Below are 16,342 nucleotides of genomic sequence, written 5' to 3'. Positions count from 1 at the left end.
AATTACAGATTTGAATAAAGCATCACAAGGTTGGTCGTTCCTTTCATGTAAAATTCTTACTGTAAAGACTGTAAATAAGTGAATGTCCTGAGAGCTCCCCCTCTTCTCTTTTGCAGAGTGGACAATATACAGTCTCACAGCACTGCTCATCCTAAGTGTTACAGCCATAATAGCAAAGATACTTCTGCACATTACCATGAGGTGAGTGTGGAGCAAAACCAACCACAGAGAACCAAGATCTCAGCTGTGAACCAAACCTGGGGCTCCTCTCTGCCTACCATTGTCAGATTGGCCATATTCTAAACCACATAAATAACCAAGTTAGTTATTACTTATTTGTATCCCCATAGAAGATCCTAAATAAGCATATTTGTTAACTTCCCAGTCTGTTGGGACAGCATTTGCTACTAGAGTATCTCTCCTGCTCTTCATTTGACAAGATTTGTACTTTAGGAGGAAGGAGGAAAATGTTACTAGACATCCAAATTTGGTGAGGAGAAGTCAAATTAAGATAATACTTCGCAGGGAAAAAATTAAAACCTCTACACTCATACCAAGTAATTTTTGTGTCCTCTAGATGGACATTCACTGAATGAAATGATGGGTGAGTTATCAGCAAATCAAAATGTTGAATATTGTATTTACATAGTACAGACGTGCTTAAATATACAAGGAAATTAATTTGTATTAATAGCAACTATAATAGTAACAATTACAGTCTGTAAAGCCCTCTTACCTTCATGTCACTGCTGTCAATAGAGTGGCAAAAGGATACCTGACTTTTCATTTGGTTAAACCAACAAAGAAACAGTCTAAACACCCACATTTTGCACAGCAGGTGAAGGAAGTGTCACAGATGTCATGGAAGTTGTGAGCACTCCCAGTGTAGAAGTTCTGCAGACATGTTAGTAACCACAGCTACCCAAGCATTTTAACACCAGAGTGAATTAACTCCTTGTTTCCTAGGTCCCACCAGATTCCAGCTGCAGCTGACACTGAAGATTGCAGTGATGTCACTACTGCTGGTGAGATCTGGAGTATATTTTACCAACCATCCACATCAATATCCATCTTCAAGAAAAAGCTTCGAAATCAACAAGATGACTGCAACCCACTGGTGGGAAACTGAAGTGCCTTTTATCTTGCAAGAATTGATCTTCTTAAAATCCAGGTGACTTGAGATTAATCTTCCTTTTTTTTCCTCCTAATCTCAATACCTGTTTTCCAAAAAGTCCATTTCCAAAGGCCTTTGAGTGACTTTGCCTATCTGCTGTTCTCTTGGATATACCAGTGACAACGGATTTAATTGCAGCAATAATTTTGAAATGCCTGGTGCTCCTCAAGCCTGTAGTGCTGTTAATTACTGCCTTTAAACCATTGCACTTAAAATAGATGTAAAAACTCTTAAAATTCAAAATGTCCTGTACCCCTGCCAAAGGTAACTGAAGGGGTATCTACAGGCTGAGGATTTCTTGTGTCCCACTTGCTGTACCACTGTTTTATATCAGGCTACTTTAGTCCTTTTATTCTCAAGGCTGAACACAGAGGTAGGTACTGATAACCTGTTCAGCAACCACAGCAAAACAGAGCTTATTTACCTTGATGTAAACACATCTCAGTGATACTATACAGGAGAATGGGAATCAAAGACTGGAAAAATTATCAGCCTGGTTGCTCAGTGCTGAGCTCTTTCTGCATTTTCTGTTTCTGTGTCTACAAGCAGAGATCCACACATAAAAAAATCACATTCAGGACGCCTCTAAAACAAGATTTAGCTACAAATATGCATTTTGATTGCATAGTGCTCACCAGGTCAAGGCCTGCAGGAGCACTGAAGCCTTTTAAATCACTCTGTGTGACCCATAAACCCACTGATGTTTATGATAATTTTTTTCATATTCACAGTGATCCAGCCTGACAGCCACCACTCATCCTGGGTGTAAGCTCAGGGCTTCTTAAAGGATTGCCCAAAGATACTGTAATGCACTGAATTTTTATCAGTGAGGCTGACTAACAAGTTTTTACTCCGAAGTCACATGTATTCATATCAGCAGCCAAAACTACTTACAAAGTTCTAGGCTGCTGTCACCAACTCACCTGGGCCAGGCTGACCATGCAAAAAACAGCTGCCTTGACACTCACCTGAGGGGAGAAGTGTCTCTTTGCCTGTAACACTAAAACTGAACTGATTTTTTAAGGTAATTGCTTTATCTGTCAAAGAACTAAAATATCAGTAGGGTTCTGATCTGTGAACTATTCGCTCTTTGATTGCAACAGACAGCATTAACTATTTCTTCTCTTTGGTAGACTGACTGTCCATCCACAATATTCAGATTTCTCATCCCACCACCACAAGTGGGAAACAAGTGATTCCAAGGGATCAGCAGTGAGTCTTTCAGCCTCAGCAAGTTCAGACCATCAAGATATTTAGGGAAAAACTGTCAATGCAAATGTCAGATAAATTGAATGCAAAGTTTACAGCGGGCAGCTCCTCCAACTCAGTCACAGGAGGTTCACTGAGAACCATTAAACGACAAACTCTGGTAAGGTTTGAACATGTGGCAATGGTCTGCATACACCAGATGTGCAGTCAGAGAACATCTATTAATTGCATCTGCAAAAGGCAATTAAGAAAAGTAAGAAAATTGTCACTGAGTTTAAATTCATTCTAGTATCTGCCCTTATGTTTATTAATGTATAACTCCCTCCTTTTTGTGAGAACTACAGATTTCACTGAAAACACAGAGCATCAAAGAATTAAGCAGGGAAATATTGTGCCTTACCACTGCAGATCTGGTCTTTTACCTGAACTGAATTCAGTCCAGCTTGATTTATGTACCACAGATGAGTGCTAGAGACAGCTGAACAATATCACAATACATGCTTAAAAGAAACCAGACTTTACTAAGCCAGCAATTATGGAATTGTTTATATAAAAAATGGAATAACATGGGAACATCCAGTACTTTCTTGCGTGAGCTGCTGGAAGGAATACAGGAAAATATAATTACAGTATTAGCTAAAACGAAGGCAGGACAAGTTGTAAAAAATATGCTGGTTCTCTCTTATGTGTCATCACATTGACCAAAAACCATTGTCTGTTTCAGACCCAACCAAAGTTCTGAAATTGCCTTTTTTAAAAGTAAGGTTTTGCATCATTCTTCATGGAGAAAGAGTTTACCTGAGATTCACACAAAACAAAGTAGGTTGGTTCCTAAGCATCCTTAATTTGGTGTAGGAAACCAGGCAGAATCACAGTGTGGTGCCTCAGGAGCTGTTACAAGCACAAAGTGCTTATCACAAAGTGATAAAGCTTTGCTTGCCTTATCAAATGCAAGTTAAACATTTTGTCAGAGACATTCATAAAGCAGTTCCTTAATGGTGATTAACTGAAAAAACATTAGGAACACCTAGTGACTGATTTACACCTACTGCAGGAAGAAAAAATACAGAATGTTACACTTCTCTTCCTTAGTGAAGAATTTCACTATAATATTAGAGAAAATATCATTATAAACAGCAACAAAGACTGATGCTACTAATGCAAAATCTAGAGAATTTGAGGATTTTTGCTCTCTTAGCTCCTCAAATATTTTAAAAATAAAATTGTATTTAATGGGATTTTCATGGAGAACATTAATCAAATTTATGTACAGAAATCCCATAAAACCAGCACTTACAGGAGATGAACTGGTCATGGCGACAATGAACATGACTATGTTAGACAGTGCATGTGTAATACACGGATAAAACCATAGAAGAAATTATGTTCCCTCGCACCAAATCTTTCAGATTTGCTGATTCTGGATCCTTCCAGTGCTAGCAAACAGAGGAGTGGATGGAAATTCATGGACAGGGTCCCTTAAAGAGCACTTACTACCTTACAGGGCTGAGACCATGAAGAGCAGGTAGATCTCCAGTGTGAATTTTTTCAAAATGTGGTAGGGTCACTCACACTCCTAGTGCAGACACTTGAGGGTGAGGTGATTTATGGCCAAGATACATGGTGTCCATTAACATAGTTTTGATCTTTGCTGTAAGGGTTTGGGGGAGAAAGAAGCAAAAAGTGTGACCATGCCACAACTGTTGTAATCCCACAAGAGAAATGCCCCTACTACACAGCCAGCTGAGAGCTGGGACATCTCAGGATGGTGGTGTTTACACCATTTTCTCCAACAAATTGAAAATAACTGCAGAAGATGAATTTGTGTGGAATTGTATCTGGACAGCCTTCTGAGCTCCTGCCTAGCAGCCCCCTCAAGAGGCTGGACAGGCTGGAAATGTGACACAAAGTCAAAAGCAACTGTTGCAACAACCAAATCATCACAAGGAGCTGCCTCCTCATTCACATGGATTTCAGCTCCTGCTCTGGCCCCCTGCTCACCCTCATGTTGGTGTGACCAGCTGTGTAGTGGTGCAATAAACTGACCAGGTCAAAAATTGCCATGGCTTTTTCTTCCCTGAGTTACTTTTCAAAGAGCTGAGCTCTCTGGGTGGTTGCACTGGGAGATGAGCTCAGAGCTCCATGAGTCCACAGCTAAGCAGACAATCAGCCACAGGACAAGGACAAACCTGCCCCAGGAGCTGGGGCAATGAGCACTTCTGCTGGAACTGCCCCAGCAGGAATGTGTGAGCCTGCTGCCTTCACACACACCCCAGTCCCAGCAGCCTGCACTGTGTGTGCACCTCAGGTGGAAAGGGGCCACCTGGACAAGTGCCTTCTCTCATTCAAAAATCTACATTTAAAACTAGTTTAGTTTGTTGACTACATGATTTTATATGTATTTTTATCTTAATATTGTTATGTTGTGGGGAAAATAGAGACTTTGTTATGTAAAAATGTGTGATGTGTTATCATAGTAATATATATATTTGTATATGTATAGGAAATGCATTATTTAATACAGCATATTATGCTTGTTTCTTGCTAACATTTTATAGGAAGATGTTAGTTTACACTCTGGGAAAAAAAATTTCTATACACTGTAACCATAGGGAAAAAAAAAAGTTACTTCTTTGGTATATATAATAGAAAGACATTGAGAATAGGGGAACTCAGTTTTGTGACAGAATAGATGCTGATAAAACAATTGCTGTAAGAAACACTTTCCTCCTTTGAATCTCATTTCTAGCCTGTAATTGTATTAGGCTGTTCATTAGTTTCTGCAAAATCATGTGCATATACTCCTGGATGATTTTTACCATCAAACAAGTAATGTGCTTTTTCTATCAAGCATTAACATCATCTTTTTAAGGACTTGTTTCTGCCAGATTTTCTACAGCCAGGACAATGCTGAGGGAGTTTATCACATTGCTCACACAGATAGTCCAGTAGGATTGCAGAATTGAAGTCTATGTATTCCAACCCACCCCTGGAATTGTATGAATAGGAGATTTTTATGGATAATCCTGGAAACTGCACTGGATCTGCAGCCTGGATGACTACAGGCCAAACAGATCAGCAGACACACGGCTGCCACTGAACCAGCATAAGTAGCTATTCCACTTTCATCTTCTGCTTAATAAACCTTCTCAGGCACTGGGAAGGAACAGATTTTTCTAGTGCAGTACTTTGCCTAAAGGAAGGGTGAACTACAAAAACAACTCCTGACAAAAACTTGTCCAGCTAGTTCTTACTGCCCTGCAGCAGTATTTCACAATTTTCCAATGAAATACAGTTCACTGATAGTTTCACCTGAATATTGTTCTGGACATTTATGGACAATTTTGCTACCTTGAGAGTGAAAAATACAATTGCCTTCAGACCATGCCAATTTTTTTTCTAACAACACATTTCCACTACACACACATTTCACACCACTCACTCTCTCAGATTTACTGAGCACATGTGCTTTGGGATGAAATTTGGCATCGTGAACTTCAGTCTAAAGACATTTTGCTACCAAAAATCCAAAAGCTATCACATGAACCACATAAGGCTGTCAAGAAACCAGAATAAATCAAGCTTGAGATGACTCGCTGCTGAAGTATGTGCTGTGTTTATAACTGTTCACTCTGCATTCAGCAAATGGTTGTAAATAATAATTATTAATAAATACAGTGTATTTTTCAGTTAGGATGACTAAAGTGTATACAAAGATGAAATAAAGGAGGCAGAAACTGCTGCAGTTCACCAGCAGACTACAAGAGCACTGCCTGCTTTGCATGTTAGAAGAGAGTATTAGAGCTGAGAATGATTACTTTATATATGAAGTATGATACTGCTCTGAGACACAATTTCTGAAGTAACAGCAAATTGAAAGTTTTCAGTTTACATGTTTTCAAACTTTTAGAAAGAACTGTAACAATTCTTTCAGAGTTTGCTTTGCAAATCGCAGCAATATGTAATGCTGTTTCCACTTTCTTGCAAGATTCATCTTTTCTCTAATTAATTCCTCCTGGCCAAAATAACGCTGCAGTTCAAGAAACCTTCAGCAACCTTTTATGTAAACACCAGAAAACCAGTGACAAATACCAAAACTGCCTCCAGCTTTTAATGCAAAGACTCACTTTTCTCTTAGAAACACAGTTGTCAGAGGGGACCAGCCTCCCCTTACACAGGGGAGGTCACTCTGCTCTCCTTTCCTGCCATTCCAGTTTGAGGCTCTGGCACTTTGGTTCTTTCTGGGAACTGTTCCCTTCTTCTTTCTTGGTTGTTTCCTAAGCCACAGTTTCATTCCCCATGGGGGAAATGTGTTCTTTATTCTGAAAGAGACACTTTTCTGTGAAGCATTTAAGTCACAGGAGCACAGAGCTTTCACTGCAAGATAAAATATCTGGTTTCAGGTATGCTATTGTCTCCCTGGCCAGAGAATTAGGCCAGGCTGGCTCCACAGGGTATGAACTTGGCCATCCTTTTAAGGGCATTTTTCTCTTCAGACTCCCCAAGTAACAACAAACATTACCTAACAGCTGTCATAGGATTTGACAGATGCACACAATATGGCAGATAGTGTTACAGAAACACCAAGTGTTACGATAATGTACAATCCATTAAGAATAATCTGCTCCTGCTCGTCTTTTTCTACTATATTGAGGTTCTGTGGAGGTTTGTGGTGCCTCACAGGATTCTCATTTTGTTCCTTAAACATCGAACCTGAAAAGTAAAAAGAACCTCCCCCCCTTGCTGAGTATCAAAATGTTCACTTTGGACAGAAAAATATTTACATTTAGTCATTTTTGAAAAGCCACAACAAAGACCAGACAGAATATCACACAGAGCTCAGCACCACACACAAGTTCAGCCAGCAGAGCCCACCACTGTCTTTCCTGCAGACAGAACATGGGCTCACTGATTATTCTGAGGGGGTGGAGTGTCCTGTTTTAGCACAATCACCTGGCAGTTTTCTTCAGAACAGGGAACAAGAAAACAGAACAGCAACAGGGGGTGGAGGGAGGGAAGAGAAGGGATATTCAGACCTGTCAGCATACGAGTTACCAGCCACCCTCATACAGGGGTTTTATGCTATTTGTAAAAACACTTGTTTCATGACCTAATTTCCATATAAAAGGCATATCTGTAATCACTGGCAATTGCCAAGATTCTGTTCACTGAGAGAAAAAAGGGGCACATCCTTTAATTGGGAAGCACTTGCTCCTGCTGTGCCTGTCTTCCCACACAGACCAGGCTTTTCCATCATTCCCGAGATCAGGATGGGAACTGCTCCTCAGGATGTGAAGGGTCCCCTACAAAATAATCCTCCTTAACAGTCTGTCATCCCAAATGGAGTTATCACGTAGGAAACAAGGAGGGCTGGAGAGAAGTAAGGCTCATTTCTTGGCTGAATCCTGAGGTAATTGAATTACAATGCTTTTGAACACGCATGAGAGATGGGGAAAGTCCAGGGACTTTACCAGGACTTTATCTCTGGGAGAAAGAAGAAGCTGGAGAATCCTGGAAAAGGCTCTGTGAGTGTATCACTGGATGGGAAATGAATAATACATGAAGGTGAACTGTTTACACAGTAACAAACATAAATACACATGTACAGACACACACAGAGACACACACCCCCAGGTTCCCCTCTTGTGGTGAAATTGTGCTCTCTGCTGACAAAACCAGTACCACAGTATTGATTTTCACTTAAGCAGGACCAGTGAGTGATTCCATGATCCAGGGCAAGGACCTGGATCTAGCTCCACTATTCAAGCCAGGATTTACCCACCTGTGTCCACCTGTATCATGTTCTCTCAAAACAATTTTATTTCAGGACAATAAATTACTTTTACCTGAAATTACAACAAAGTTAAGAACAGGAGGGTTCCGAACATAAACGAGGATTTCTTTTAGCAGATGTGGTGTTTCTCATGTGCCTGGGAGGTTCAGGGGCTTGTGTGACACCTACCCCCACTGCCCCCGAATAACTGCTGTGCTGTGTAAGGGCATATACATATCCACCTGTTATTTAGAAAAAAAAAAAAAAAAAAAGGAAAAAATGTTGTTTATTAGAGTTATCTCAGTATATTTAGGACTAGGAGAACAGCTATGTCCTTTCCCCCAAAACAAGAAGGACAACTCCCACATGTATATGCAATAAAACTGTATTTTTTGTGTGGTTTTGCCTTTTTTTTTTTCTTTTAATACAGACATTTGTACACTTTCTTACAAAACTGCAAGTAACTACACTTCTTTTAAATCATTTTTGGTCGGCAAGTACTGTAAAATCTTTGTGTGCAATTATCATGTATTTACAGGGCCTCGTGTTAGTGATTTTCAATGATTATTACAATAATGTCACACACTCTCAACATAAGACATGGCTTAAGATAAATATATTAGTAAATAAATATTCTGAGAACATATTTCCATACATGAAATGTGCTGCTATACATATACAGAATATATACAAGATGCTTTCTAGCTTTTAAAACATTTTTAAAAATGGTAATGAAGGAGAAAGAGCCCTTTGACCATATTACAAAAATCTTTACAGCAAATTTTATACAAAACAATTTTAAGTGCTATAAGACAATTTTAATTAAAAACATTTTAAATAGTGCCTCATGAGCCAAACACAACGACAACTGTTCATGTAAGTAGTAGAAAGGCAATTTGTTATAAAAACCATCTATCGTGGCCTGTAAGTCTACACTGGACAGAGAGTTTTGTGTTAAATGTCAGACCCAGCACAGAAGGCAGGTGTGGGGTGTCTGGTGTGGCCTGCAGAGACTTGTACCAGCAGAGATTTCCACAATGTGTGGGACCAGAACATCCGGGATCACCGTGAGCCGGAATATTCAAATCTTTTTACCACAATGTGCTGCTTTAGTTACGGAGTACAAAGTATCTTAGGTGGCCTTTGCAGTGCCTCACAAAACACCAAGCAGAATAACCAAGCTAGGATACCATAGCTTCTACAATGCTTTTCTTTTTTAGTGGAGGAAGGAGAGGGTAAGACTTAAAAATTTTTTTAAAAATGCAAAAATCACAAACCTTTGGAGTTTGTTCTCACAACACATACCACTTACTTCAGTCATTCAGAGAATGAATAAGTTTTTAATAAGCTTTATACACAGAAAATGTGTTTAGTGAAATTTTTCTTTTAATCTTACACCCATATGTTGCCTTGTATTAATTCTCTGAACAGCTGAATTTTGGTGCTTGTTGATTGAAAAGATGTAGTGTGAATTCCTTTAGGTGGAACGTTTTCCTAACTTACTGTGTATGAAAGCAGAAGGAAATAGATAAATGCATTTGTTATTTCTTAGATGTTTCCTTCTTTTAAAATAGTTCATTTGGGACTACAGAGAATACAAGTTAGCTTTGCTGGGTCTCACAACCAGCCCAGTGCTGTCAAGGACATTGCTTTGGCAGAATATGAAGTGTACATCTCTATTTCATCTCTTTGAAGTATCTCCAAAGTGTACTGAACTTAGGACAAATCTTTTCAGAAAACTGGCACTGTGGGCATTAAATACTTAGTTTCCCTTTAGAAGAATTCCTGCTGTGAATACAGCACAGGATGACACTGTGTCCTCAGGCACATGCAGCATGACAGGCAATTAACCCATGCTATGGTAGCCTCTTACTCAGAAGCTGCTGTTTCCACAGGAAACAATTGCTATCAGAAGTGACGACATACATTATCTCATGATAACAAACATCCCCACTAGGACAAGAACAAGAACAAAAGTATGTGCCCAGGCTAATGGGGTACAGAGAGCACTCTGTACACAAGACAAAAAATGAAGCACAACCGGCTGGGCCCAAGAAACCTTTAAAACAGATCAATCTATGGAAGCTACATCAACCACAGCAAAGAAGAAAACAATGATCAAACCAAGTCCCTCACTTTCCCACACGCACAAAAGGTGACAAGCACTGCTTCCCTTAGGCATGCTTGTAGCCTGTAAGGAAACAAGGAACCCTGTTTCCAAAAGGAGCACACTGCAAGCTCTGTTTTCCTGCACATGCCAGCATTCCTCACAGCCTAACAGGGGCTACAGGTGCCTGAAACACTTCCTATGGAAGGAAAAGTTCATTACCTACAAAGGTAATTAATAGCCTTTCTAAGCACTTTGTTCGAGCATCTGCTTGAGGGAGAGGTCCCCAGCATTCTTCACTGGTCAGGAGATACAATGAGGTCCACAGTTTAAATACAGTAAGTGAGGGTGAGAACAGTCTGAGCTATCAGTTTCCTCACCCCCACTCTGTTGAAACTAATCCTAATGGCAGGACACCTTCCCAGCCAAACCATCAGAGCAGCATGAAAGGGGGAGAAGGGGAGAGGAGAAAGGAGACAGTCCAATGCTTCACCTCCCTCAAAATCGCTCACACAACTTGCTGGCTGCTAGGATTTGCTACTGGGATTAGTCAGTATCTGAGCATCCATTCAGCAGCTGTATCCCTCTGGATTACTATATTTCAAGGTGCTATCTGGTTTCTAAGGCAGGTGTAGCCCTGAGCTTATCAAAGGCTGGACTCCTTCAAGTAGGAGATAACAGCATCTACACATAGCCTGGCTTATTTAACACACTGTGTTACCTCTCAGCAAGAGGTCACTTCTAAAAAGAAAATATAAATAACACTTTGTCATTAATATAGAAATGGCACTAGAGCTCAGAAATGCTCCACACCATGTCCCACATGGGCTTTGCACACAAATCAAGGCCTGAAGGCTTCAGGCAGGAGGGACAAAGGAGACAATCAAAGTGATGTGAACACAGAGGAAGTAGGGGAGGGACTTCTCCACATTACCACTTTTGTGTGTTTGTCAAAGCTTAAAAAAAAAAAATAAGTCCATGAGAATTTGGAGTCTCTGACAAGCTCCGCTTCTCCATCTGGGATCATCTGGACAGGTCTAGTCACTGATTTGGCTTCTCTCCAAGGGATGAGATCCAGCACCTGAAGGACAAAGAAAACTAAGGAACATTGCATCCAGAATATTGCATACAGTTTTGGGCCCCCAGAACAAGACACTCCCTGACTGGAGTTTCACAGAGAGCCAAGATGGTCTCTGGAGCACTTGGTGTGAGGGGCTGAGGGATCTGGCCTGTCCAGCCTGCAGTAAAAGCATCCCCAGCAGCTTTGCAATACCTGCATGGAGGTTGCCCCATAAGGAAACCACATTCTTCACAGACATGCATTCTGAACAAGAGGTGAGGAAGTTAAGCTGAAGTATGAGATGTTCAGACTGGACACAAGGAAACTCTTTTGACCATACTGGCAGTCAAGCACAGCCACAGGAGTCCAGAAAGGGACTGCACTCTGTGTCCCTGAAGGTTTATCCAGCCTGACTGGGTCAATCTGGTCCAATCTGACAAACTTGGTTTGGTCTCAGAGTTGGCTCTGCTTTAAGCAGGGAGCTGGATTAGATTATGGCCTGAGGTCCCTTCCAAACTAGGCCACCTTGTGATTCTATGAACACCCTTTAAAATAGCCCTGGCAAGGCAGGTAAGAAATATCCCCCTCTTTCTGTGAGTGGTTATTTTTTCCCCTTTGTCTATGTCCACAGCAGAGACTTCCCCACATATTCTTCTGTGGTAATTCCAAGATTTTCACCTTAAAAAAAACCCCCTTCAGCCTGTCTGGCATTTCTCACAGTGGCCTTGCTTGCTTAGGGAACTCACCACAGCTGCCATGACTAGTACAGTGTCCCTTGCTGTGGAAACTCTAATGGGGGGCCCCTCCCCACAAAGGATGAGCATGAAAGCTTTTATAGGGTTAATTAGTCAGCTTTCATCTTCTCCTCTGGCTATGACCAAATGAGCACAAGTAATAATACTTTGGGGGAGAATGGTTAGTCAATAACCTGCTCTTATGTGAGGGATGGAGTAACCTTTATGGCTGCAGGTACCTAGGTAGCTGGGAGCATTTCATACACTAACACAGAAAGGTAGCAAGTAATCCAAAAAAGCACATGTATTACCTGTGGCCTTTGTGGTCATCATAAGCTTCTGGGAGTTCAGAGTGGGACTGGGAAAGGGCATTCCAGTTTCCTCCTCCTGAGAGTAGTTCTGCCGCAGGAATGACGTTGCCTCATAGCACACCTCCCTCTCCACCTGTACCTCTCCAATACCTTGACAGTGCAGGTAAGTGTCTAGCTCAGGTGTTCCATCCCAGGAGCTGCAGCCTCCTATGTGGGTCCCTTGGTGCTCAGGTGGCAGGATCAGCTCACAGTCTCTGTCTTCAGGAATTATGGGAATGCGTTGACCCAGATCACAAACACCCTTACAGCAGTTTGGCAAGGTGTCATCAGGAAGGGTGTACTGCACATTCACTGCATAGTCTTCTGTATAGCAGCCACCACCTCCACTGCCACTGTTGCTACTACAGGCTACCTGCTTCTCTTCATAGAAGCAGCAGGGCAACCCCTCATATTTTACCCCATCTGTCCTATGTAAGTGGTCTGAGTTAATACTGTACAAGCCCGGGGTGTTCCCTGACTGTGGTTCCATTCCTTGGCCACACGTCCCCCACAGTGGAGAGCTAAGGAAGAGTGCACTACAGTCAGCTGTCCCATTGCTGGGCTCCAGGGCAGAGTGCTGGAATTCAAAGCAGCACGCGCACGCCTGCTCCGAAATCGACCCTGCTATCTCTGGATTCTTCCAGTTCCTTTTAACATCCAAGGCAGCACCAGGAGTGGCCTCAGGTCCTCCCTCTGAGGTAGTGCCATTTGGATCCCTGTGCTCTAGTGAGGAATTACTGCTATAGTTCATATCCATGCTGCAATTAGACAGTTGGTCCCCTGAGGAAGAAGCTGGCACGGGCCGGCAGTCAGCGCCCACCACACCATGACCGTGAGCTGGGAGCTCGTCCTGGTGGGGGCCCTCCAACAGCACAATTGCACCCCTGTTTGCACCACCAACCTCGCCCACCTGGCAGGGGCTCCTGCTGCGGTAAACGTACGGGTCATAGTCACTGCTCAAGGAGCTGCGGAAGGTGGAGCAGCTCCCGTAAACCCCCTGGTTACTGACCTCGGTGCAGTCAACCATGGAGTCGCTGGAGGAGCAGTGGCACTGACCAGAACTGCTGCTGCTGCTGTCGCTCCCGGGGCAGTCGGCCAAATACCCACTGCACACCGAACGGTGGCCGTGATAGCAGCTAAAGCTGGAGGTACTGCCGCTCTCCAAGCGGGACGAGGGCATTACGTGTACCACAGGAGGGAAAAGCATGCTGCTACCAGGCTGAAAGGCACGGGAAGGACCCTTTGAGGAAATGCCAGCTGGAAGCTGTCCATCTTGCTCAGGGTAACTAAGGCCTTGGAAGTAGTAGTGCTGATACATGGTCTCGTATCGGGAGAAGCACGCCGCTTTGGAAAAGTTGCGTCCGCCAAACTTGGGTCTTCGGAAGTTGTGAGCTGGAGAGTAAGCCCTGTGCTCCAGGCTGCAGTGGTGTGTGCTTAAAGCATGGTCCAAGTGGATGGGCTGGTAACTGCGGATATAGGCTGGGGAGGGGGCTTGGTAGAGGCTCTGTTCCCCGTGTCTCTCGACGGTCAGCAGGGTGATGGGGTTCCCGTGGGGGTCCATGCTCGTCCGGGTGGGATACGCTGTGATCTGGCTTGCCCGGTGCACCCGCCCCGGGTAATGCACGGGCAGGATCACCCTCTGCTGCCGGCTGCGGGCTGGGTTCAGGGACTCCAGACAGATCGGAGCTGCATTCCCCTTCTTCTGTTCTGAATGACAGAAATGAGAATGGAGAAGTAGAACTAGCAAGGAATAAAAGGGAATACACTTTATGCAAGAAAGAAGGATATTTTGTTTTCCATGTCATTACACTATGCACCAATTTTTTATGCAGAAGAAAATAAGAGTAAAACAAAAGTCAAAAGCATGTCTGGGAAACTCTGAAACACTCAAATGTATTTGCTTAAAAAGCAAAAGAAGTGAATTTATTTCAGATACTGTTCTCATATATAAAAAAATCTTTTGCTTACATCTTGCAGAGGCTGAGAGAGGCTGGAAGTCATTGCTCAAATTTCCACTTTACACGTTTTTACATAAATGTGCAGCGACAGAAAACTTTCTTAAGGCAGAGGAAATGAAAGCAGGAAGAGGGCAAGTAAAAGAAACCACATTCAAAGTTACAACACCATGGAAAAATAGAAGCCCATACATTGTTTTCTTTGCAATTCCCAAGGGAAAACATATCCCTGTTCTTGCACTCAGGGCTGCACAACACTGCCCTCAGCTGGGCATCATCCCACCCCGAGGTTATGCCAGGGGCACTCAGCTGCTCTCTAAGAGTTTGGGGCTAACTGTATTTCCAGGGCTGCGTTACAATAAGGACTGAGAGCTCCACGGAAATTCACAAACAGGCACAGTTTTTATTCCATCTTTTCAGCTGTCTGAAATAAACAACACAGCAGAGCAGGCAGGCTGCAGCACTTACCAATGATGTTATGGCGGCAGTGAGGGCAGGTGTGGTGCTGCAGCAGCCAAGGATCCACACATTTCTTGTGGAATCGGTGAGTGCAAGGAATGACACGCAGTTCCTACAGGAACAGAGAAAGGGCCATGAAAAAGTAATTCCTCCTAACACGTGAATTTCTCACAGCTTGTTCCTAGTTTTTTTGACCTGGCTACTAAATGGAGCAATTCCTAATCTTGAAGTGCTAAGAAGGAAAAAAAAAATGGCATCAAGGCAGCCAAGAGCACAACAGCCAGTGCTCAGGTGTCTCTAAAAGAATAGTCTGCAGGCATCTCAGAACTCCATGCAGACATAAGACATTTCTTTAGGACATTTTTTGTAATATGTACCTATGACCCAATACCTTTAAGAAAGCCATCACTAAAGTTTTCCTTCATATATTAAATGAACTTTTAAAAACCAAAAAAATCAAGAGTAATAATGTACCTTTCCTACAATTATTCACAATGGAAAACATTCAGGTAAAAAAGCAAAACCAACACAGTGTATATGATACTTTTTCCCTTGCCCAGGACTCTTATCCTTCAGCTATGATCTGTTTACAGGATTTCCTGAGCTTGATGGATATCTCAGAAACCTGCAACAAATCTTTCTTCCAAGTACTGCTCATGAGCTTAGGTTTTCAATTTCTAACATGCTTTGGCAAGGAGTTCCACAGGGCTACTACCTCCTGGTGGAGAAACACCACACAGCTTTGAATTCCCCTCTGTCCCCAAGTAATCTGGGTCTAAAGAGTCCTTGTCCACTCAATCATTTGGGTTTTTTTTTACAGAAACCATTCAAAATATTTGATAATTTTGTGACTACCCTTTCCTGAAGCACCTTTGTTTCCATTCCGATTTTTTTGTGAGGTGAGGTCAGAAGTACACAGTACTCAAAGTGAGAACATGACTAAACTTACATTGGAGTGTAATTATGTTTTCTCTGTTAGTTCTCTAGACTTTCCCATCTCATTTCTAGTATCTGATTTGCCTTTTCAACTGCCACAAAGCAGTCAAACTGCCACCAATTTGCTTTCAGAAAGCTATTTAAAGCATCAAGATCTTATTCCTGAATAGCAATGCTCAGCTCCCAACCCATCCCTGATATATGTGAAGTTCTTCCCTTTGTCTATCACTTCAAGCTGTAGTTTATGCCTGAATTTCCTCTCCAGTCAGCTTGTACAGCCCTTTTGAAGTACTTGTCTACCTTCATCCTTGCTGTTCTGAATAATTTCCCATCAACTAACTTCATTAAACTTTCTATTTACACCTTGCAGTACTCAAATATGCAGCTGGTATTTCCTATTGCCTTTAAAATTATGCTTTTTTAAATGAATAATTTCAAAATAAAATGTCCTCACATAATCCTTCTAATGGAAGTTGATAGCTGTGAATACTGACTCCCTCTATTTTATTTATTTTAAGGAGCCCATTTTCTATTTCACCCTTTCATTGCTTCCTCTGGGTAGAACTGTCATGGACACCAAGCCCT

General features: G+C 42.1%; 2 protein-coding genes across 2 annotated transcripts in view; one reads left to right on the top strand and one right to left on the bottom strand.

The window, feature by feature from the left end:
• The window catches only part of KREMEN1 (kringle containing transmembrane protein 1), a 41,324-nt gene extending 40,017 nt beyond the window's left edge, over positions 1–1,307 (top strand). Inside the window, exons 23-24 of the mRNA XM_083874278.1 lie at positions 117–201; positions 967–1,307. Coding sequence (XP_083730404.1) covers positions 117–201; positions 967–1,129 — 248 coding nt within the window. The 3' untranslated portion in view covers positions 1,130–1,307. The remainder of the gene's footprint in view (positions 1–116; positions 202–966) is intronic.
• A 4,832-nt stretch (positions 1,308–6,139) lies between these two features.
• Positions 6,140–16,342, bottom strand: part of ZNRF3 (zinc and ring finger 3) — a 67,716-nt gene continuing 57,513 nt past the window's right edge. The window contains exons 7-9 of the mRNA XM_083873868.1: positions 14,831–14,933; positions 12,369–14,114; positions 6,140–11,344 (exon numbers count right to left, since the gene is read on the bottom strand). Of these exons, the coding sequence (XP_083729994.1) occupies positions 11,301–11,344; positions 12,369–14,114; positions 14,831–14,933 (1,893 nt within the window). The 3' untranslated portion in view covers positions 6,140–11,300. The remainder of the gene's footprint in view (positions 11,345–12,368; positions 14,115–14,830; positions 14,934–16,342) is intronic.

The sequence above is a fragment of the Zosterops lateralis genome (assembly GCF_965231275.1).
Source record: "Zosterops lateralis genome assembly, chromosome: 17".
Lineage (NCBI taxonomy): Eukaryota > Metazoa > Chordata > Aves > Passeriformes > Zosteropidae > Zosterops > Zosterops lateralis.
Note: the sequence above shows the minus strand (reverse complement) of the source record. Positions and strands in the feature narration are given on the sequence as shown.